This window comes from Panthera onca, chromosome C2 (assembly GCF_046562875.1).
Source record: "Panthera onca isolate mPanOnc1 chromosome C2, mPanOnc1 haplotype 2, whole genome shotgun sequence".
NCBI lineage: Eukaryota > Metazoa > Chordata > Mammalia > Carnivora > Felidae > Panthera > Panthera onca.
In genome coordinates, this window is record NC_138347.1 from 5,662,798 (window position 1) to 5,687,712 (window position 24,915).

The following is a 24,915-nucleotide window of genomic DNA, read 5'->3' on the forward strand; positions in this document are numbered from 1 at the left end:
CCCCTTATGCAAAACACTCAATGGTAATAACTATTATTGCTTGTATTTACAGAGTCCATGATTTTCACAGCAATCCTAGGACATGCATTTTATTGTCCTGTTAAATAACGAGGGAAACAGACAGAGAATTAAGTCACCTGCAAAGCACCACACAGCTACTAAGTGATAACAGCCAGAATTTGAACTCAGGCAGAAAGACCGAGACACCCACCAGCTTGGCAACTCCATCGGAGTATGGCTCACGCTTCTCCTGAATCAAGGGAAACAAGTTTCCCTTGACCTCCCCTCTCCCCTGATCTGACCTTTATCTTAGCCCTGCCATTGACTTGCGAACCCTTCAGACCAGTTCACATTCACTGTTTCTGCTTTCTTATCTGCCACGTGCTCCTTCCCCTGCCGCAAAGGGGCATCTCCAAGTCCATAGATGTGGCCCTTGTGCAGCTCAGCAGGGATCACAGAATTGTCATTCTGACAGCACGTTTGCATCCGAGGGAGTCTCTTCCTCGGAGTCCTGGGTTACCAGTTGCTTCCACTTCTCGGAAGACACTTGAGTATCTGGTCTGCCGTACGGTGGGGTTTCTCCCAGAGCGTGCATTCGCCGTTCTGATAACACGTGAACTCTCGGCGGACAAAAATATTTTCCGCCTCTGAGTTCGACGCTGTGTGCTCAGTGCCAGCACGTCGCTCACGCTAGTGACCGACTGGAACTGGAACGTAATCGGAATCTCTACAACCGTTGAAAATAAGGTGATGCGACTTGCACGCTTTGACTCTTCAAGTTTGCTTCTTCCGCCTTCCAAGGCGACAGACTTTGGGTAACGAGAGTTTTTTAGTCAGAGAGTGCGAAAAACTAAAGTCGTCTAAGAGACTCAAAGGCAGACGAATCCCGATTTTTTTGCTTTGCCCCAATAGCTCTGAACAACCTGCGTGGCCCCAATACCATGTCGCTAAACACGAGCTTCCAAGGGAAAGAGAGGGCGCTCCAACAGCCACCGCAGAGGTTTATAAAAGAAATGCTGTTTTTCAACTTCCTGTTTTACCTGTGAACTTGCTCAGACTTAGGGTTTATTAATCACGTCGTCAAAGGCGTGGTGAGGAGGCGACAGAAGGACACGTCCCCAAGGTTCATTGTTCCTGGGACTGGGTAAACACGGGGTAAATTTAGGACCCAGTGACTCCGCCAAATTGATTTGCTCCCTGAAGCTGCAAACACGTTTCTCTGTGCTTCCGGGGGGGTGTGGCGGGGGGCGGGGGAGGGGGGCGCCTTCTGGGCCTGCGTGTTGTGTAGACTTCAGTCGGTTCTGGAACTCGGCTCTAACGGGCCTGTGGGCTTTGGTCTTCACAGCTCCTGACGGCCCACCTCAGGAAGTCCACTTGGAGCCCATCTCATCTCAGAGCATCCGAGTGACCTGGAAGGTAAAAACACTTGCATTCCTGACGCTTTTTGCGCGGGGTGTGCCCTTCACTCGTGTTAAGGGGTAGGATGCCGAGGCACTCACATTTCGTACAACTTCTGTTTTGCGAAATGAGATTAACAGCCCTTTTCTTGAAATCGAATATGTGTATCCCCGTTTTGAACACTCGTGCGGCCGATTCTGTACCCACAAAGAGCGAGGTCGTTTTGCCTTGTTTCCACGCGTGGAATTTGATGGAGTCCTAAGAGCTGGTCTCCACACAAAGAGTGAAACAGATGTGGCCGGCGCGTCTCATTTCTGTCCGGTGGGGCGGGGGGCTTTTTCTAGTGGCTTTTCTCCCAGCGGCACATTAGAGACTGGCACAAAGCCCACTGAGCCGGTGGAATGGACCCCTGCCGGCACTGTTCCACCAGCTCGCGGCGTCCCGGACAGTGCCCGTCACGTCCCCTCAGGGAGCCAGGTGCCATCCGAGGCAGCAGTGACCGTACGTGGCCACAGGTGCGGACCAGCCGCTGGTCAGCCGGTCGCGGGGAGACACAGCTTGAGCGACAAACTGAACAGCTGCCCACTGGGCACAATTTCGTCCGGCTGGCATGTTTTTTCCTAGCAAAGCTGTTGGCGGAGGAAGCAGAGTTGGTGAATGTCCTGGAACAAGCTGGTCACAAGCAGCCCGTTGGGTGCACCGCCCGACGTCACTAACGTGGTGGGGGAAACTGTCTAGGGGATTAGTCATCCCTCGATGTGCTCTTACCATTGATGACTGTAGGTCCAATCCCTTCTATCCAGAAGATTCTTGCTGGAGCCAAACTTGTGTAAGTTGCACTGGCTCTTCCAGCTCTGGTTTCCCTCCCTGCGTTCCATCTCAGAGGAGAAGTCGACAACCACAGCAGGGTCCTTAAGGGGCTCACCCCTGAAACCCGGGAAGACCTCACTCATCACACCTGCTGTTGCTGTTTTCCTTCCGGTCCCAGCTCCTTAGAAAAGTGAGTTGCATCCATAACACAAAAGGATCCTCGTTGTCATGGTGGTGTTGACGCACTTTAAGGCCACAAGCCCTCCTGCGGCGAGCTCTTACATCCCCTAGCCAGTGCTGTGGCTCCGGGGGACAGCAAGCCAGGACCGTTTAGCCGGACGGACAGTGCAGGCCAAGCAGCGTGGGAGGGGGGTGGTGTTTGTCTCTGTGAGCACGTCCGCCAGCTGCGAGCATCACACGCTGTGTAATAAAAGGCACTCAGCAAGCCGTAGCCCCGTACGCATCCCGGCCACGCTACAGACGGAATGCTGACTCACTCGGGCTCAAAGGCTCTGTGAGGCTTCCTCCACTGGCCCTGCAGCATCTCACACTTTGCCACCGGAAAACACCAGCTATTCCTGTGGTCCCTAAAGCGTTCTGGTCCCTCATGAGAAAGTTGTCTGTCCACAGAGCTCCTACACCGAAAAATGGAAACTTTTGAGACTTTAAGAGGCGTTGCGTCCTTTCTGTCTCTAGAAGAAAAAAAAAAGCCAAAATCGGTAAATTGCAGTTACGTTTCTTCTTAGTGTCAAAAGAATGACCATGTTGTGGGCTCTTAGAAGAAAGCCTCGCTTCCGTTAGGTCGTGAGCCGATCATAATGCATGGTTCAGTGTTTTCCCTCGGAGCAGCGGGCCGACGTTGTGTGGCCCGTCAGCACGCAGACAGGTGCACAGGTGACTTAACAGACCGAACGAGGTAAGGGCCGCCGTTCGCTGGCTTGGCATTTCCTGTTGCCCTGATTATGTAATGGAAGTGCGTCCCCGATTCAACTGAATTGTGCTTTTATCTGCAACCCAAAGTATATGTAAAGGATGATACATTGGAGAAAATATGCCTTGATGTTATTATGGTGTAGAAGTCCCAGATTTATATCTTGTGTACGGAGACTGATCAGAAAAGGGAAGAGAGAAGGAAGTAAAGAAAGAAAGAGAAATCACATTTCCCCAGAGAGGGAGCCCTGCGCCAGTCAGCAGGATAGAAATCCCCCAAGTTGTGAGAGGACTGGGCTGGACACTCATTCAGGGTCACGGGACAGCTGATGGAAGTAGAAGGTGAGCTCCGTGGAGAGAAGACAGAGGAGAGAATAGCCCTGGGGCTTTGGTGGGAAAACAGCCATTTTAGGCTCTCGACCTCTTAAAGGTCAGGGGCACTTTGGCAGCCTTTCTTTAACACTGGAGCTGGAGACTAAGTTCATTTAATTACTGTGTAAGCAGTGCTCCTGTGACATGCCCCTTCTGTTGAACAAAATAAACAACACGGCTTTCTTTTTTATCCAGCCATGTCTTTCACCAAAGAAAAGTCAAATTTAAAAATTTTCAAATCTGGTAAAGTTTCCCCAGGGCCCACTGAATGGTCTACCCATAGGGCTCGCCAGGCCACTCAGCACTGGCTGCAGGCTGTCACCCTGCTTTCCTCCAGTGACAATGGGCCCTTGACGTGCCCGCAGCTGACCTCTGCCTCCTCCTTGCGGGTCATGGCCAACACCGCTTGTAACGTTCCCCCTTCTGCCTGCCCGGTCCCTCTGACTCGACTCTCTGTGAAGATGTGTGCGTCTCCAAAGTGGAATTAATTATCGGAGCGTCTGTGCCACCCTCACTCTTGGTGACAGTTCAGGGAGACCCCCCATCACATGGGTTCTACGTTCTGTTCTACGTTCTGTTGTTCTGTGAGCTCCTGAAGGTCAGGGAGTGTCTCATCCATCTTCGGTCCCCAGTGACTGGCACCTTGGCACGCATGAATGAGTGAATGAACAAATGATTGGCTGAGGACATCTGTGAGCTGAGAATGATGAGGTCCATAGCATAGATGTTCCATATCACAATGGCCTCTGAAGCCTTCCATCGTTCAGCACCTGCCGTGGAGAAGGCACCCCAGCTATGAGGAAATCCGAGCCTCAGGCTATACTATCATGAGGGTCTAACCCACGCTACAGTGAGGTTCTCCCGAGCCTACCGTGGGTGGACACCCAAAGATGTGAGCCCTGCTCTGTGGGGCAGACGGACGGCCAATGGGCTTCTCCTGTAATTTACTGAAAACCGAGTGGCCGTAATGGTTCACAAATTTTGTGATAGGTGTCAGAGGAAATGGCCCTTTGCACGTCACATCAAATGTCAGCCTTCGGGCAGATGTCCGAGAACCAGGGCCATATTAAATCGGGCTTTTAATACTTTTACGTATTTGGAGTTAAATAAAAATGCTGAGCAGCACCTTGGCAGCAACTCTAGAGGTAACATCAGTGGTTCTAAATAGATAAAAATAAATGATACTAAAGGTTCGTTTTCTAGCTCTGGCTCCCCCCTCAACCCTTTAAAGGACAGAAGGGTCTGCAGAAGCAAATACAATTTACTGCATGTTTTTGCTGGCGTTCCTTAAAATCAGAACAAATATGTAAAGCTACCAATTATTGATAATAGATTTGATAAAGTACCTGCAAAATCATAAAACTTAAAGGAGAATTCTTTGGTTTGTCAGAAAACTGCGGTTTCAGTCCGTGTCCCTAAGTGTCAAAATACCGATGGAACAAGTCTTCTTTTGAAGGTGCCCATCACCTTCTCTTCTGGCCAGTCTCAGAATCCACGGATTCCGTTTTATTGCAAATGCAGGACAGTTTGATTGCCCGCTATTTGCATGTGCTTATAACAGAAAACCTTAAGCATCTGGAATATTTAACTATCACAGGTATTTTAAAACACTTCTCCAGAGGATGCAATTTAAGGCAGAGGTTTTTTGTTTTTTTGTTTTTCCTATTGACGTAAATATTTCCTTTTGTTTAAAACTAGAAGTCCGTTTAGAGCCGCAGGCCAGCCGAAAACTACGGAATTTTCAGCTGTTTCAATATTGCCGTGCTAAAAACAGCTGTCAAACTGATGACTCCAGAGAGGTCCCTGAGAATGACTTTGCCACCTTTCTTGCCCCTTCTGTGTCCACCCCTCTGGCTGGATTTCATTTAGAATGAACAATGTTGGAAAAGAGACACCTGATTTCCATAAAATATGAACATCGCGTATTTAGGGGGTTAAATTTCAGTAAGCTGAAGAATGCTTTTAACCAAACGCCACATCTCCACAATCCCCAGTAATTCCCACTGATTGAAGCACCATTGCAATCTATCTATCGTATGTTTCTGAGATGAGCTCTTCCAATGAGAAAATGGCTTAGCTCGTCATTTAAAAACAGAACTGCTTCTTGCCAGTGACTTTCATCATAATGATTTAATAAATGGCAGGTTCCCCTTGACTCCTGCATCTAAATCCCCCTACCCAGGAAATGGCTTGCTGTGTTGGAAAAGACAGCCTTCTAGAACATAGCTAGTATTCCCTGGCTGGGATCCCTGAAGCATTTGCTCTCTACCAGGCATTGTGTTCAATTTTGCATACATTATGCCATTAGATCTGTGTATCGAGTACGTCAAGTTTTGTACAAACTCCTGACGTTAAACGGATTTGCCCAAAATCTGAGGGCTGGGGACTATCCACTTGAGGACCCTCACGCAGCTTTTCCAACTGGTTTCTAAGCAACCGAAAAGCTAAGGTACTTGAAATGCCAAGATTGCAGCTTGGGCCCAAGTGAAGTTCAACAAATATTAGTTTCTTGTCCCGTTCCTTCCGACCTCATGTTATAAATTCCACCCGACATTAGTGTTAGAGGAGAGAAGAAAAATGTAACTTTTACCTTCTCCCTCTTTCTTTCCAACTGTAAACTTGAACCTTAGCGTAACTAGACCAGTAAGTCAACACCCCTTTTTCCAACATCAGTTGAAATTGAAAAGGGTTGCCTTGAAATTAATTTTACTTCATTTCTTGCTTCTCACTTTAATCCTCAGGCTATGAAAAATTACAGAATTTACATTTCTTAATCAATTTGTTCTAGAGTTGGATTTATAGCAGCTTTATTAAAAATCCCGATGACCAACATGTGTTACAAATATTTAAGTAACTATCAGCCCTTCTCATATTAACAAGCCAGGCTCTTTCCCCTATAGTAAGAGAAGAAAAATCCAAGCTGATTTAGAAACGTTTTGGGCATCCACATAGCCTAGGAGTATTCTCTCTGAGCTTCTTACAGTTGACTCGCTCTGGGAGGATAGAGGGCATATCTTGTCTTGTTTTTGTTTGTTCACTGTATCCCCCATAGAATTATATTTAAATATGTGTTAAATGAACACATGAACAATTTCTGTTGCTTGCATTCATGTTAAAATATTCATATCAAGAGGAAGTACCTTGTTTTTGGAAACCTTTTTTTTTTTTTTACTGTGTTCACATCTTACTTTTTTGTACATGTATAACATACACAAATCCCTTTAACAGCCCCATCCATTGCTTATTTGCTTCATTTGGCATATATTTGGCATCTCTCTCCATCTACCCCTTGGGTTAGCCTTCCTGGTTTAGCTGTGTGATTGGCCTTCACCACTGACCCTAGTTCTCTGTCCCAGAGAGAGCCTTGATCCAGACTGCCCAAGGGTCCTGGCTGACCTCCCAACCTAAGCAGGCAATTCTCTTGGTTCCCAGCCCCCAAGTGCAGCAAAAAGATGCTGGCCAGCTTTCCAAAGGCTGCTTAGTGGCCAGGAGTGTGGGTCCAGGTCTGATACCAGGCATGCTGGAGAGATTGGCTGGAACTCAGCATAGGAGGGACATCCCATTGTACGGCTCCAGTTAATTGACCCTGACAGGACACAAATTGAGCTTGGACTAAGGACTAGGATCAAGGCCATCTCCATTCACCAGCTGGCAATCCTTTCAGATGGCTTGTTCTGTAAGTTTCACACTGAGGCTGGATGAACATGACACAATACAAGACGTCAGAGGCACTTTCGTTGTTCTGTTTCAAAGATGTTAGGTGATAAACTGCTAGCGAAGAGTGTCAGGAGGCAAAGAAGGTATTTTTGGCTTCATAGAGAACATCAAAAATGCAAATAAGAATAATGATAACAATCACAAAGTTAGAGCTAAAAGAGCGTTCTGGACATTTATTGATGACCAGCTACAGGTCTTTCTCTGTCTAACACAGCAACATCATATTTTACAAGTGAATTAGGTTGTAAAGGTGGGACATTAGGGGAGAAAAGGTGGGGAGCACCTGGGTGGCTCAGTCAGTTGAGCGTCTGACTCTTGATTTTGGCTTAGGTCATGATCCCAGAGTCAGGAGATTGAGCCTCGTGTCAGACTCCTTGCTGAGCATGGGGCCTGTTTAAGATTCCGTCTCTCTCCCTCTGCCCCTCTCCCCCACCCGTGCTATTTCTCTCTCTAAAAAAAAATAAAATAAAATAACTAAGATGGGACATTAGGATAAAAATTGCTTATGAGTGAATAATATTAAAAATTACTTAATTGCCTATTAAGTACACTATGCATAATTTTAGCTATGAAATTTTACAGGGACATATGTGTATGAATATATACTACTTCTAGTGAAAAAATAAGAGTATATGCAAAAATATCACTTGACGACATTTCATCATGCATCAAGGAGGATTAACATAAGTTAAATGTCTCTACAAGTAAATTGCATATAGTAAGAATACTTGGATATCATTTAAAAAGTAATAGATTAGACTTCAGGAAAATCACGTATTACTCCCATGACCACACCTGATAAAAATGACCTCAAGCAACTTACTTTGTCTTTGCTGAAACTCAAACCCTTTACACTCGTTCCATTCAGAGAGTTTTTCTTATTTTATCATAAACGAATGGACTTGTTTATGAGTATTATCTTCCCTGCTCATCATCTATCAGTACTGACTTGATAACAGAGAGGATAAAAGGCATGATGACACTTTAGAATATGCAGGTTGAACCCTTGAATGACAGCCTCAATTTTGATCCCTCTGCAGGATGCTGGCCCCCAGGTGGCTCTGGGTAGCACAGCCCATTCTGCTACCAATACATCCCAGTAAATATAAATATTGTGAAATTTGCCTTACCAAAAAACAAAACAAAAACAAACACAAAAAAACAAAAAGCAAAACCAAAACAAAAAAAAACCCCAAAAAACAACAGCAACAACAAATAAATAAAAATTTTATTTTAAATAATCTAATAATGAATGACTAGGTAGTAACTTTAAGAAAAATAGTCATAAGATTGCCTCGTTTTTAGTTTTACTGGTTCTCATAAAATACTAACTCTGCTTTTAACAGAGAACAAGTCAGATCAAGCTGCAGTGAGTATGGTTCTAACCATCATAAAACCAATTGGCACCCATCAAGTGAGTGAATGAAGATACACCATTTTATTTGCTTGATTTTCCTAGAGAGCAGTCATTAAGCCATCTTGCTGATGACATTTCTCATCTTATCAGAGAAATCAAATAAGGTAGTTAAGTTAATAACTATGGCACCTATGTTAGAATGAAAAAATCAAACAAATAAAGGAACACATGTCCGACCAAGAATTGCACAGACATCAGATGACACCTGTGATGTCCTGGACATGTCTCTTAAGGCAAAGGAAGAAATATGATGCTGCTTTTATCATTTAAAACCAGGCTGGACAAAGTTCTTTGTGGTCTGTTTCAGGAAGAACTCTGGCCAGGACAGCATGAGCCAATTGCTGTAGGAGACTGTCCTGTATCCAGTTTCCACATTCTGTGTTCAGGATAACATGAACGCAAACAGAAAAACACAACGTATGCTTTCAGATTCATTTCACCACTACAAATGCATTTAACTAAATGCAGTAAGATGTAACCAATCAACTCTATCTCGTATAATTTTTTTTTTAAGGGCAGCTCCTCTTTGTAGAAATCTCTTTGAAAACTAGTTTTACGTTCTTTCAATTCTTGTGATGGATTCCTCCCGTTAGCACATGCTTTTGAAAAGTTTAAGTTGAGATGTGAAATAAAAATGCTGTGCGCTTTGAGTAATCACAGAAATATGGGCAATGAAACAATTCTACCTTTTAAAGATATATTACCATTTTTTGTGTTTTTTCTGGAAGTTAACCATCTAAAGTTGAAAATCAGCCCTGTTTTTCTATAAATAACAGAAGAATTCAGGAGGCATATTATTGACTTCTGGAAGTCAGAATCCCCAAGGAAGGAAAGTATGAGGTATAGAGTGTGCAGGGTCACTCCAGGGTCAACACAGGACCTGTGGCTCTCTTTGCATTTGGGCATGTGTCGGCCTCATCCCCCATCTGAGAACCAGACTGGTCCCTTGGGGGGGTCCCATGTCCAGGATAGCATGTTCCTGACAGGGGAGACTATCCTGTTGAACACTCTCTCAACACTTCTCTTCCATTACCCATTCGTGAGTGTTCGTGCCCATAGGTCCTTCAGTTGAGGCCAATGCCTTTCATTACCAAAGCACGAATAAGAAGCCAAGTTTAATAGCTCTCTGGAAGCAATGGGCCGTGTGCTTCAATCATGACACAAAGAGTAGATGGTGGACACTAAACCCATGATCGAAAGTCCACTGTTGATGCAGGCACTGCTGCTCTTCTCATAGGACCCGTTAGAACTTTGCCATCCCCGCAAGGAGGAGGACTGACTCCATCAAACACTCAGCCCCAACCCTGGCCCCTCTCAGACCCTCCTGTCACAGAGGTGCGTCTCCTCACACCATTGCTCACCTCCCACCCCGCCCCGTGTTCACATCTTACTTTGTTCTAGAGTAAGCTGAACAAAGCTTACTCTAGCGCAACCCATGAATTCTACCCTGCACGTTGATTCAGTCCACAACATTGTGTCCCACAGGGGTCTGTATGCCGTTTCTGTCAAGGGCCAAAGAGTAAATACTTCCAGCCTTGTGAGTCCTATAGCCTCTGTCTTAACCATTTAGCTCTGCCACTGGAGGGCAGAAGCAGACAGCCAAATGAGTGCATCCAAGCTCCAGTAAAACTTTACTTAGACATACTGACCTTTGAAGCTCACGTAGTTTTCACATGCCACAAAATACTCTCCCTCCTTTGAATTTTGCAGCCATGTAGAAATGTAAAAAGTGTATACGTTCTTAGCTAAGGGCCATGTAGAAGAAATGCCCAAAGAGACTTGGCCCCTGGACCATAGTTTGTCAACCGTGCTTTACTGAAGAAGGCAACGCCTGGGAAGAAGCCGTATGCAATTGGAACACATCACAAATAAGCTTCCTGTCACTTGGCTCTTTGAACCAAGATTTAAAGCACTGAAGGACTTCCTTCTGAAGTTTGGATCTTCTTTGGTTCTTCTGGATAGAAAATACATAGCAGAAGTTACAAAAACTGTGACAGAAGCAACTCTTCTTATGGTTGAGGCAGACCGTTTCTCTACAAAGACACTAATACCTTTGAAAACACTGCCTTTTGCACTTGCTTAGCAGATCTGGACCAACTGTGCCCCCAGATCTCCTTGGCCACCCTACCATCCCCAGGGGCTCCCATTACCTACAGGGGAGGTAGCCCAGGTTGTCACCCTCTAGTCCGCATAGGAGGAGCCAAGCCCTTTGAGATGACTCAGGTGTTGCTAAATAGTTGGGGTCCCAGCCCTATGTTCACAAACTGGTACACGCTCTCTTTCGACATCCTAACCAAAACTCCTTTCCCTCTACATCCCCATTGCCTGCACAATGTCTAGACACTCAGGTGGGACCTGTCTCCCCAAACATCACAGTCTCCAGGTTCATTCTTTCTTGGCTGGGCCCTGGCTACATCCCTTGTTGGCCAACGGAGATATCTCCTGCACCCCTCCCCACTCTATCCCTGCTCCTTCCCTCATAGGAACCTGGGCTCCTTCATTCTCCATGCCATTTCTCTCCAACAGACTCCACTCGCAGACTCTGGGACACTGCGAGTCATCACCCCTCTGGCCAACTCTGTTTCTCAGAAACATCTAGACATCTAGAGGCCCTGACATTAAATGTGAGATATTCTGGAGACCAGCTCTCAGAGCCAGTACATATAAAATCAAGTAGGGTCTGCGTATGTGCTGTGAATTCCTTTGTTAGGTCTTTGGTAGAAACCGCTGGATAAGCCTCTCTGGCTGGTGAGAAATGCTGTGTGTGGTTATCAGACAGGGTAGGATGGAAGGGACAGTGACATTCCGAAAAGGGAGGGGACCCAGCAAGAGGAGCGATAAACAAATGTTTATTGGCTGGATGAATGAATGACTGAGTGAATGAATGAATGAAATGAGAGCCACCCCACACTTTAGAAAGTAAATAAATGAAGTCCTGTTATGCAATAGTTAACCTCAATTTGATCCCATAAAATTGTAAGAGCCTGTTTCTAAAATTCTACATGTGTTTTCCAAGCCTGCGCATACGCTTGGCCCCTGCCTCTTCCCCAGCTGCCAAATCTGACTGGAATAGTAACTACCAGCTACAAGTCAGAGTTCCTGGCCTCTCAATACTGTGTATTTCAGAGTTCTGTCATTCGCCGTCAATTTCTCAGCCCTGAACTGAATAGCTTCTGTGTTCCAAAGCACGTCTCATGGGCAGATCACATGTCCACTTTGTATTTCACAACATGTGACCCTTCATTCTGTCCTGACCACTGGATGACAGTAACTTTTGGGGAGGGTGCCACGTGGCCATGTGTACCCCTCATAGGAGACACACGGCGTGGACACTGTATTTCGTGCAGAGACAAGGCGCAGACCTCTTCTCTTGGACATCGCTTCGTCAAAACCCACCGTCCATTCACTCAGAGCAGCTGTTCAGCCAGGGGTCTGTGCAGCAAGGCATGGTCCCCCTCCAACTGAGGCTGCATGTGAAGCAGAGCCCCTTCCCCGCTGTGCCACTCACGGGACCATGAAGGTCTGACAGTCATTATTTGCTTGTGTTCCCTTTGGTTCCACAGAGAGACCAGGAAAATGGGTTATTAGTGACCTGAAATTTAAGGAATCAGTGTTGTTTAACTACATTGTCCATCCCAAGCAAGGCCAATATTCAACTCTGTAAAGACTCCCCAAGACAACAACAGTGGTTCTCAGGCTTGAGCATACATCAGGATGCCCTGGAGGACTTGTGAAAACACAGATCACCACCCCTACCCCTCAGCGGGTTTCTGATTCAGAGGGGATTCCCTAGCTTTCTCCCCACTCCAGACATCCCCACCCCCACAGTCATCACAGATCCCTCCTGAAGGGTCCCTCGGAGGTATTCCTTCCGGGGTCATCTCTTGTGATCTCGCCTGGGTGCAGCAGGGAAGGTCGACTGCATTCCAGCAACGGCTGGTCTTCCTCTAGGCTCAGGGGAAGTGTTCCTTCTCGGGAACCTTTTTGCCCACAATGGGAAAAGGCACCTCTCTCTTTTTCCCTTCCATGCTATCCAGTGCCAACCTTGAGCACCACAAGCATAGTGCTCTGCGTTAATTACGGATTCACTTGCAGGTGTCCACTTGTATGGGAGAGGCACCAGCCCCTACTGCTCTATTTAATGCATCCGTTCACTGCGCAAGCTTACTGAGTAGCCGCTATTTATGTTGGGGAGCAGGGAAGGGGGCTGGAGGGATAACATGAACGAACATGAGAAAAGACAGACCGCCACCCCTGTAATAAAGGGAAATGAGGACAGGTTTCATTTTAAGTGAATTTGGAACAATCTAAAAGGAAAATTTGCGATTCATTTTTCACCTGAGTTACTCAACAGGCCTGAGCAATGTGGTGTTCCTGGAATGCAGAAGTCTGCGGTAGAGGTGTTTAGCTCTCATGGTTGGCCGGCAGGTGAATCCTGGCAATGAGCAGAGTCCATTCGCCTGTGGTGGGAAGGGGGAGGGGAGCGTGCCAGAAACAGGCCCCGGCTAGTGGTTTTCTAAAGAAGAGATGCCTGTTCTCATCACTCACGTCCTTGATGGTGCTGTGAGCATTTGCACATCCCTGTTTTTACCAACTTTTCAAAGACCTCTACATCTGCCACTGCGGCTCCCAGGCTGATTTGGATGAATGCATAAAATACTGGCACTTGCAAAACCACACAGATCCATTGACAAGGTGCTACTGTTGTCATGGAGATCAAAAGAGACAGTTTCTTAAAGGAAGTGGGGGTTGGCAGGGGAGGATCGGAGGCTGGAGAAAGGGCGCCTAGAAGGATGAAAGAAGGCTGTTTAGGGAGACTAAAGGAGGAAGAAAATGCCAGGGCCAGAAAGGGGACAGAGTACCCCAGATGGCAGATAAATGAGGCACATGGAAAGAAACCGGGCTCATTACTGGATCCAAAAGCAAATGAAAGGAAGAGTAGTATTCAACGTGGAAAAATAATTAACCCCTACATGAGAAACGCAATAGTGAATAGAGACGGGCTTCTCGTGGAACTGTAGCACACTCTGAGGGGTTTGAGAGAAGGTAGGAACAGAACCCCCCGTAAATCAGAGCCATCTGTAAATAACAACATCTTCCAGTGCGGAAAGGGACTCAGAATGTTGAATTCTACAATATAGAGTGAAGGGGGCCCTCCTCCACTTTAGACTTCCTTCCTTTGTTCTTTTTTTCTTCATTTTTCCATTCACTTACTCTCCAGAATCTTCCTTTAGTATGTATTAAGAGGACTAGTTGGCAGGTGAGGTTTGCTCTAAATCTGTGGGTCTGCCTTAAGTGATCCTTATTGTATATTTTTTAATGTTCTTATTTATTTATTTGTTTGTTTTTGAGAGAAAGAGAAAGAGAAAAAAAAAAACACAAAACACAAGTGGGGGAAGAGCAGAGAGAGAAAGGGAGCTCCAGGCTCTGAGTGCAGAGAGCCCAACGCGGGGCTCAAACCCATGGACCGTGAGATCATGACCTGAGCTGAAATCAGCCGCTTAACCAACTGAGCCACCCAGGCGCCTCAAGTGATCCTTATTATGAAAACACGTAGCCCATCAGCTAGCTAAGGAAGTGAGCAAACTTTCTGGAATACCTGTTTTAAGAAGGAAAATAAAAAGATCACTTTGTCCAAATAAGTTGGTTCTTTGAATGCTATTTGCTGCTTTAACGGGGCCTGGAAAATGAAGCCGGACCCTTCCAAATCCTGCCTGGATCTCTCATCCTGATGCGTGAGCTGCCACACTAAGTGACCACGTGGAAGCCAGCTCTCAGCTTGAATCTAAGTTGCACGGTGCTCCTGAGACCTCCTTCCGTACTGGCTCATCCAGGCCTCTGATCAGGCCTGTATCGTGATTCCTGATTCCGGGCATCTCGTCCATCTTTAAGCCTTTCCCATTAGCCCTGGACCCAGTCAGATTATAAACCTGCAACTGAGGTCATTCCTACCCGTCACTTTTGTTGAGCCTCATCCGTGCTCAAAACCCTTCTCTTCTGCATCTACCGTAACATTTTCTGAGAATGTCCCCTGTGCTGAAGTCCCGTTTTAGACGAGTGAGTGGGTGAGATTTCAGGCATGCTTGTGGGAATCCTTGTGCGCTTGGAGCTTGCATTCAGGTCCTTGGAAACCAACATTCGATACAGACCGGTGGCCACAGGAGGGGATGGAAGTGATTGGTTCTTGCTGAGCCGATGGCTGAAGGAGAGAGAACCAGAGGCTGAAGGAGAGAGAACGTGGATGGAGGCAGTCGAAGGAAACCGATGAGCTGGCGGTGGAGAATGAGTTGGGTTTTGACAGAGAAGGGAGAGGAGTAGTCTCTGATGCGGGAGAGCAGCGGGGAGAGGCTCATGAGATGGGAAAATGCAAGAGAGTTAGAACTTCCGTGCTTGTTCAGCAGCCCGAGAGAACCCTAGGTCATCAGGGAACGTCCAGGAACATCCTTGTTAAATCTCAACTACAGGTACAGCTGAGATTTGGAGAGAAGGGGCATGATGGAAATTGCCTTTATTCCCTTCTCTCGCTTCTTGATCCGATGTGTAACCACCGTATTGGGATCCTGACCTAGTGTCTGAGGGGGTCTTAAACCTACACAGTGAGTCACTTGAAAAATTAGAATATTTAATGAGTCTAAACCTAATCTTAAAAAATATATATCATTTATATTTGGGTCACTGTATTTAACATTAAAAATTTTTTAATGTTTATTTATTTTTGAGAGAGAGAGACAGAGCATGAGCAGGGAAGGAGCAGAGAGAGAAAGGGAGACACAGAACCAGAAGCAGGCTCCAGACTCCGAGCTCTCTGCACAGAGCCCAACGCGGGGCTCTAACTCACGAGCCGTGAGATCACGACCTGAGCCGAAGTCAGACATTTAACCAACTGAACCACCCAGACGCCCCATGCTGTATTTAACACTTAAAAACTACATGAAATAAAAGAAATACCTGTTTTAAATTTGACTTAGAGATGACTCTTGCAGGGAAATTAATTTCATTAATTAATTAAATGATATAAATGCCACTCAGGGGTTGTGGTAAAACAATTTCCCTGTCATCAAATTCTCAAAATCGAAACTCTTTCGATCCGGTTTCATACAAAGTGAAAAGTCATAGCTCATCACTGGAAAAACAAGATTGCATAGAGCTGTGCTTATAAAAAAGATCTCGCGTCAGGATCCCACGGTGCTGACTTGACTATGAACGCACTGGTTTACATGCCTGTTTCATCGGATCTCTGTCGGATCTACGTATTTGCCTGAAATCAGACTGCTTGTTGAGGAAGACAGCTGCAATCCAAGAAAACCAAGTATGAGGAAACTTGCTTTAAAAGATGTGATTTTACTGCTCCTCTATAGCTCAGACTAACACTCCAGCGTAACCGGCGGTATAATCCCACTGGGAGGGTGCCTATTAGGCAATTCATCAATATTTGCTGAAATTCATTAATGCTGCCCAGAACCTCCTTCTGCCTTCTCCCTGTGTGGATGCCGCTGCCTCGCGCTTTGCCCTTGATGAAGGACTAGCTCACCAGCCAGCCCCGCCCCATCTGCTCCCTAGCCACCATTCCTGGCTGCCCTGTGCTGGACACCCTTGCTCTCCTGCGGCCACCCTGCCTCTCCCAGCCGCTTTCTGCAGGCACCGCGCACTATGTCCTCACCTCCCAGGCCCGAGCCCTGGCCACCCGTCCAAGTCCACGGGGAACGGCCCCTTCCAACCGCTCCGAGTTTGCCGCTTCCTGGACGCCTGCTGGCCTTCGCATCCAGGGCCGGACACTCGACACTTGAGAGTCTCTCTGGTTTCCTAAGTGTTTACTCCCTCTCTCCAGTTGGATTGTCAGCACTTGGGGGACAGAGAAAGTCCTCATGCTCCTGAGGGCTCTAAGTCCACGGTTTGTAGTGAAATACAGACACACAGATACACGCACACCAGACAAAACACAAATATGCACACATACACACTTGCACACACTCGTATGCAAACACACATGTACTCACACACAGACCTAGCACAAATACACATACATGCTTACACATACACACATGTACTCACACAATGCACACGCAGACATAATACAAATACTCATATATGTACACTTGCACACAAGTAAGTATCTCTTGACTGCCTGAAAGTCTGCAAAACCTCCCTGCAAAATCACCGTTGTGCTGCTCTTATAATTGTAAAGAGTTTGGCTTCTTTTAAAAATCCAAGATGTTGGCTAACATGTTCTGTCTTCGACTCAGCAGACCCTCTGTCATTAGCAGAGACTAGCCAACTATAGCCTCACCCCTGCCCAGGTTACATCCCCATGAAATGATTCCAAAACAATTTGTGCCTTAAGGAAAGAAGTCTGCCTTCTTGTCATTGGTGGGCCCCCTTCGCGTGCAGCTCTCAATTGGAAACACCTTTATTCTGGAACATTCCATTAAAGTGGAAGCTCCACGAGGGCAGGGACCTTGTTTTAAAAACTCATTTCTGGGGGCACCTAGGGGGCTCAGTCGGTTATGGGTTCGACTCTGGCTCAGGTCACAATCTCACGGTTTGTGAGTTGGAGCCCCATGTCGGGCTCTGTGCTGACAGCTCGGAGCCTGGAGCCTGCTTCGGATTCTGTGTCTCCCTCTCTCTGCCCCTCCCCTGCTCACACTCTGTCTCTCTCTCTTTCTCTCTCAAAAATAAATATTTAAAAAAAAATTTTAATAAAATAAAACAAAAAATCATTTCTGCTCCCTGTCAGAGCAGCTCTTACTCAGTAGATTTTGCTAGGTGAAGGTGTGAAGATTGGTGTCCCCGTGTGACAGCTGGTGGACCTGAGGCACCACATGGGTACGTGGTGTTTCCGACCCCCGAGGAGGAGTACTCGGCCAAGGGCGGCTGTGCATGAGCTCACTGCAAACATCCCTGTCTCGACTCCTGTTAGGACACCTCCTACCTTCATCACCATGGCCGTCCGACTGGATTCCGCTTCCCTAAGAGGCTGGTGGGTGCGGGCTTCCCTCCTGTCCTCCTCAAGTTTTCCTTAGTGCGTTCTTTTCTTCTCCTCTTCAGGCTCCCAAGAAACATTTGCAAAATGGGATTATCCGTGGCTACCAGATAGGATACCGCGAGTACAGCACCGGGGGCAACTTCCAATTCAACATTATCAGTATCGACACCACTGGGGACAGTGAGATTTACACCCTGGACAACCTCAATAAGTTCACCCAGTACGGCCTGGTAGTGCAGGCCTGCAACCGGGCCGGGACGGGACCTTCTTCTCAGGAAATCATCACCACCACCCTCGAGGATGGTAGGTTCTGGAAGCGGCCACTCGGGCCTTTCCTTCCTCAAGCGTCGGCTCTGGTCTGGTGGCCGCTCTGGCCCCCGACAGCCTGGCTCCTGCTGGCTCTGCCGTGACAAAGGTGCCAGGCCCGGGCCGGGGACTGGGGGTTCCAGGGAAACTTGCCTTAATTCACTCACCGGCAGCAGGGACTGGGTCTCACCCTTGACTGCAGAGCCCAAATCTGTTCCTCTCCAGCATCTCAATCATTCCAAGCAGGAGAATTGGGCTTTTCCCGAGTGCATCCAAGGCTCTCCCTGGGACCGACTAGGATGTAGAAATCTGATTTTCTAAGAATTTCTTCCAAATCAATGTTAACGGGGATTTTTCTTTGTTTCTTTCTTTTCTTATTTTTCTTCTTCTTATTATTATATTATTATTATTATTATTATTATTATTATTATTATTATTATTTTGGATTGCTTTCTATTTTCAACCACTCTGCACCAGAGAAAGGAATGAGCAGGGTCCTGGAGCAAATCTCACGGTGACGGAGCACCCCCTAGTGACCATGAGGAGTTACTTCACCCTTCTCCCATGCCTTCCAGTCGTGCTTGAAAAGCAATAGAGAATGAATGGTGTCCCGAGGCCCAAGGTTAGGGGCAGAGATAAGGCATGGGGTTCATTGTCACACTAAGTGTAGATTTTTAAGGCAGCAACTTCGCACGCTGGGGACTTGCATCCATAACTTCCGGCCATTTTTACAGGGAGAGAAGTCCTACAAAACCAGGAACCCTAAAACTGGGATTTTTCTTTCCGACTCCATGGTCTTTGCAATCATGGTTACGTATGCCTTTTGGTTTTCGCTTCAATGCTCATGGTGCACCGATGTGTGTATTTCTGTTGATACTTTGTCCCTTCTCCCAGCCAGGCCATTTAAGCTTTGCATAAACTCAATGTGAAGAAAACAAGACCTCAGACATCCTTCCGGCCTCTGTCTTAACCCATTTTCCCTCTTTCCTCTGACAAAATATTATACTTTTGAAAGGGGAGGCTGGCCTGGGAGGAGGGGGACAGTGAATAAGCTATATGACTACATGTCTGCTCTGTAGCACTTTTCAATAGCTAGGCTTCCAATTTACATGTCAGATGCAGCTAAATACAGAGGGTCACTTACAAGAGTGATGGGGAAATAAATCGGACAAGCTATGGTGTTTTACTCATGCAGTAATATCAGAAGCGTTCCCCATTCCCCAGTCCCAGTCCAGCCTCCTTCAAAGTGAAGCAATTAACTCAGAAAGGGAGACTATGGAAGTATGTTAGGACATAGACTCATATTATTTTACATAAATTCATATTATTTTACATTTTACGGAGTTATAATATTTGCATAGGGTAGTGGTACTCGGGGTTTTTTTTTTTCCTTAATTTTGTGGATTGAGTGCGATCTTTTTCTTTCCTTGCACGTTGCAGTGTTAAACTAATGTTGCTTATTCGGTATTGCTTTGCCACTTAAACCTCCCACGGTTGTTACAGATTCTAATTGTTTAATTTCAGTGCCCAGTTACCCCCCTGAAAATGTCCAAGCCATAGCAACATCACCAGAAAGCATATCAATATCCTGGTCCACACTTTCCAAGGAAGCCTTGAATGGAATTCTCCAGGGGTTCAGAGTCATTTACTGGGCCAACCTGATGGACGGAGGTAAGAGGGCTAAAAGAGCTGTTGAGTTTGCCCCCAAAGGATGTGTGCTGGGATTAGCAGGCCCTCCTCCTAATGTGGGATACAGGCTACGGAGGGCACATCTTTATCAGTGGACACAGTCTGCTTTCCCCCTGTCGTCCTGTTCTTAGGCTCTCACAGGTGTGCACAGCTGTTTAAAACATCATGTATCCTCCAAAAGTGATGTGAGGTAACAGAGTGGGTGGCATTTGGGACCTCTAGGCACGGATGCATTTTCCTAGATGAGTATCTATGCCAAGCCCCGCCTCCACATGCAGCACCAAGATGTTGATTTGTATCTAGAAAGTTCTACGTGACGTGTATCCTAAAAGGCTGACCTCTTCCAAATTCCCAATAGAACTCAGCAGGGAAACTTCTAAAGTGCCTGTAGCTGACCCAGGAGAGGGCTCACAGGAGGAATGCCGGAATATTCCTCACGAGGAGCCATTTAATCCCAAACCTCCTTCTGTCTTTTTCCCCTTCTCCTTCCCCACCTCCCGTTTCTCTTCTGTCATTCTTCTTGTTTCTCTGTGTTTGTTTTTATTTTTCTTCCAAGTTACAGGACAAAATCCTTCTGTTGGTTTGGGCAAGCCTCTGAATGAGAGCCTGCTCAGATAGAGGCGAGGTTGGGCCCAGAACTTTCTTGGGGAGAGTACCTCTCGGTGTGCCTGCTTTCAGAGGGTGGGTGTCGCTGAACCAGACTGAGCGCCTCTCCGTGAGCGGGATAGACACACACCCGTACCACAGCCCTCACGGGAAGCTACTAAGGCCTGCATCCCAAGACCGTGTGGCCCACGCTCCCACCCTCCCCTTCAGTCCAGTCCCAGCCTCCTCCTGCACCTCCCGTCCCAGGGCAGGGGGCTGCCTCTCCCCTTGTGTGGGGCTTCTTTGAACCCCTCTGACTGCATGTGGCCTCCTGATGCGTGCTTGCCTCTGAGTTTGGGCAAACACAGCCAGAGCCCCCAGATATATCTCGAGTCTGCTCTGCCAAGCAGGTGGCTGTCCCCACCCAGGTAAACAGAGCACACGGGGCCTCGGAGGCCGCAGGGGGCTCTAATATTGATGCCACAGTACAGGAAGGAAGACACGTTAATAAATAAGCTAAGTAAATAGCAGTTTGGGGAGCCTTAGTTATTTATGTCTTCATCAGACCTGCTTCTCAGGGCTCAGTAAGGATTCACCTGCTCCATCCGAGGCAGGCACACTGAGTATCTACTCTGTGCTGGCCTCGTGCTAGACCAGTGAGCCCAGAAGAATCTAGTGAACATAGAACCACAAGCCTGGTAATGCACAGCCATCCTCCACAGAGGGACAGAACTACGTAAATGATTCTTTGACAACTTCACCCTCTTGTCCCCCAAAAGAGCTCTTTTAAAATCCCACAGAGGTAAAGTGTAGAGCAAAAATATTTGTAAAAAGCATCTATTTTGTTGACAGTGTCATGCTATATCATCGTATATTCTTGTTCTGGTTTCTCGTCCCCCTCTTGAATGACGTCAAGTTAGAACACCTGAGCGCACTCCCTTAAAGGCAGCGTGACACCGAAATGATTTTGTTGTTCTTCCTGTTGGAAGTGTTTTCCAGAACCCGGTGGTGACGACTCATCCGTATTTTCACACATCGCTCCCATTCGCAATATTGCCTATTAACACCTTAGCTCTACGAAGGGTAATGTGGTGAAGACAGCTCTTTTGACTTGACGCTTCTAAGCGTTAAATACTTGAATATTCAAAAACATGAAAGGCTTTAAGTAAAGACTGCTTGGAAATGCATCCGGTTCCTAAAGATACGTTGGCTCACGGTATTCGGATCAAAGCGATGTGCTTAATGCCTAATGTGGGAGTTCTATACTTAATCTCCGAAAGATGAGAAAGAAACCCTTAGAGACATAAACCTGCTACGAACACTCACTCCTTACCTGCTGCTTATAAGAAGTGACATTTATGAATTAGCAGGTGATTCCACGGGATCACTGATACTTCTGCAAAAACTTCTCAGGCTGCGGCCCGAGGCTCCCACGGACGTGAGACATCGTGACTGTGTAAAGGACTGGACCCACTCACCCACACCCCCACAGCCACACTCGCACGCACCCCCACACACTCACGCACACAGACTCACACGCAGCCTCACACATATATCTACACGCTCATAGGCACACACACTCGCAGACTGGGAGACCCAGGTTGTCACTACCACTGTGATTAGCAATTGCCCCGAATGCTTTCAAATATGTACATCAGAAAAGCATTTGTTATTGTTAACGTGATCAGATAAAGCTGGTTAATATATCTGATAGGACAGGCGAGCCACACACCACGTTGGTGAAATTTCCGAGTGTCTTATCATCTGAAAGCTCAGTACTTTGCAAGACCTCACAAAGCCGTTCATCTGAGATTGCTAGAAAACTTGTGCACGCCGAAGTCCCGTTTCCGTCTGAATCCGAACCGGATTCTGAAGCGAGGAGGCATTTAGGTGCCATCCGGCTGTTAGCGTCGATGGTCCGGCCAGTTCACGGCACTTCAAAAACGTTATTCCCACCCCCGTTTTTTGTCTTAAAACCCTTTGAGAACGAGGGAGGGCATCGATACATAAAACAGTTTGTTTTCCAACAGAAAGTGAAAAAAATGTTAGAGTAGAAATGATACCTCTAAATTCATTTCATGTATTTATTTCATGTTATTTTAGTCATGATTTCACCTGAGCGTCATTCTTTAGTTCCTGTTTGTTTTTTAATAACCTTACTGAGGCTGTAAAAGGTAGATGATAGAAATCCTCCTTAAGCCATAAAAAAAAAGTACAAGGGCTCAAAAGAATGGCAAATGAGGCATGCCGTTTGGATTGGGCCTTTTGTCATAATTGTCCTCTTTAGTTTCTGCAGATCCACTAAAGATCAAGTGTCTGCCAGTCAGGACCATGCCCTTCCCCTTGGGGCATCGAGAGTGAGGTGCACGTGTGGCACATATTAGGAAGGTCTGGGGGGTGATCTTGAACTGGGGCTCTGACCGCAGTCACATTCCTGGTTCATGAATAAATCAGTTCCTCAAAGCAGTATGAACCCCAATACGAGTAAACATCCAAGTGTTCATTCTAATCTGTCTCATGCTTCTTGAGCAGATGGAATTCTTCTGTTTTAACTGTTGCTTGAAAAAGATGGGGGCGACCCCCTCCACCTTGTCCCTCTTAGCCGCCCTCTTCCCCATCACTGTCTCTCATCCAGGAGCCGCACTGATGAATCAGCACCTCTGTCTCTCGCAGCAAATGACTGCAGCCTGCTTTCTCCACCAGGGAGAGACTCCCGGGTCCTTCTTAAAGATAACAATTGCAAAAAAACAAAAGCAAAACCCCAGAGACCCCAGAGGTTAAATAATTTAGACAAGGTCTCATAACTGGCTGCTGGCATGCAGCCCTGTGAAACCCCATTTTCCTGGTGTGTGTGTGTGTGTGTGCGTGTGTGTGTGTGTGTGTGTGTGTGAGATCTTTGGCACAGCATAGAAATTCCTAAATCTGAAAAGATCTTGATGACATCTATACTTAAGGTTTTTCCCATTAGCATTTGAAGTGTATCCTCATCCCACTGACCCCTATTAGATATGTTTAGGAAAACAAACGTTGCAAGTGCATAGGACAGTATGAAGAGCCATGGTGGTCGCCAGGTAGAACCTTCCTTTGGGGGGAGACTTCCTCACCCTTCTGGCCTGACAGTTGTCCACTCTCTGAATGTGCGGCAACCCCACACACGAGCAAATATCTTTTCACCTTTGTAAGCCATCTCTTGAGGCTTCCAAATCGTGGCCCCAAGAAATCTGCATACACTGCTGACCTCCCCAGAAGACACCAGGCCAAAGACCCCTCCTGGGGACCCCCCTCCTTGCCCACTTTCTCCCCCGGCAAAGCGTCCTGCCGCAGGGTTGGCCCACAGTCTGCTCAAGGCGGTGACGGGCCTCTGGCTCGTGTCTGCAGCTGGGTCTGTGACCCAACATCCCTCACATCCCCCACAGCCCTCCTCCCCATGCAGAGGCCCCAGCACGTGTGTGACAAGCCTTGGCCACCCCATGACTATTTTAGATTCAGCTTTTCTCCTATGTCCAGCTCAACCTTGATCCTTTGAGTGGCAAACACCAAAGAGACAAAAAGACACTCTGTGGTCTTCATAATCACAGAATACGTGGCTGTTAATTACTAGGTGGCCTTCTGTGTGACGTGTGAGAAGGACAGGAGGGCGGGAAGAGAAAGCCACGCTGGTGGAGAGCTCAATAATCTGACCGACATGATGTTTTTCACTGAGTGACCACCGCAGAGCACGGAGACCGTGGTCTGTGGACCTGAGGCCGTGCACTGTGGCTCCACGGCCCATGCTCTCGGCCACTCTGCTAGGCTCCGTGACCTTAGGCAAGGTACCTCCCTGCTGTGGTTTCCTCGCCTGTAACATGCAGGCCAATAACAGGATTGGTGTGCTGGTTAAATGAGTTAGCATCTGAAGCCAGAACAGCGCTGGCCCGTAAGTGGGTCCTACTGCTTGTCGACTGTAAGCACAGGTGCACAGGTGGCCTTGGCTACAGCCAGCCACCCAACGAACAGTCCCTCCTGGACCTGTGCTCTGCCCGTCCTCTTAGTAACTGGGGGGCCCAGGCTCGCAGGCAGTGCCCATCCTCCACGGCTGGCTGTGCCCGGGGGTGAGTGGTCCTCAAGCCTCTCTCTCCTGCATGAGCTGCTCCGTAGGTGGCTCATTTCAGAACCTAGAACACCCGTGGAGGTACTTAACACATCATTGTAAGTTTTCTCAAATTGCCCTGTCTGATACGCCTAAGAAGGGAGAGCAAAACGTTCCCTCTCTGAGTATTATTAGCTGATCCCACTCCAGAAAATGAAGCATTTTTAGCTGACGCCAAGTTTCTGACACATCAGCGTGTCACTTTGGCAAAGAAGCTGGGGGGCTGTGGCGGGGGTTCACTCCAGGGAAGAGGAGCCGTTTCCTGAGCCACCTCATCTCAGCTCAGACACCTGAGAAGTTAGGTACTTAAAAATACATGTACAGGGGCGCCTGGGTGGCGCAGTCGGTTGGGCGTCCGACTTCAGCCAGGTCACGATCTCGCGGTCTGTGAGTTTGAGCCCCACGTCAGGCTCTGGGCTGATGGCTCGGAGCCTGGAGCCTGTTTCCGATTCTGTGTCTCCCTCTCTCTCTGCCCCTCCCCCGTTCATGCTCTGTCTCTCTCTGTCCCAAAAATAAAATAAAAAACGTTGAAAAAAAAATTAAAAAAAAAAAAAAAAAAAACGTACATTAAAGTACAAT

The 24,915-nt window shown here is 47.1% G+C and overlaps 1 protein-coding gene across 2 annotated transcripts in view; it reads left to right on the forward strand.

Moving 5' to 3' along the window:
* DSCAM (DS cell adhesion molecule) overlaps positions 1 to 24,915 on the forward strand; it is a 762,026-nt gene that overhangs the window by 647,190 nt on the left and 89,921 nt on the right. For both annotated transcript variants that reach the window (XM_078452754.2, XM_078452755.2), the window contains exons 16-18: positions 1,346 to 1,416; positions 17,690 to 17,930; positions 19,458 to 19,604. In XM_078452754.2, the coding sequence (XP_078308880.2) occupies positions 1,346 to 1,416; positions 17,690 to 17,930; positions 19,458 to 19,604 (459 nt within the window). The remainder of the gene's footprint in view (positions 1 to 1,345; positions 1,417 to 17,689; positions 17,931 to 19,457; positions 19,605 to 24,915) is intronic.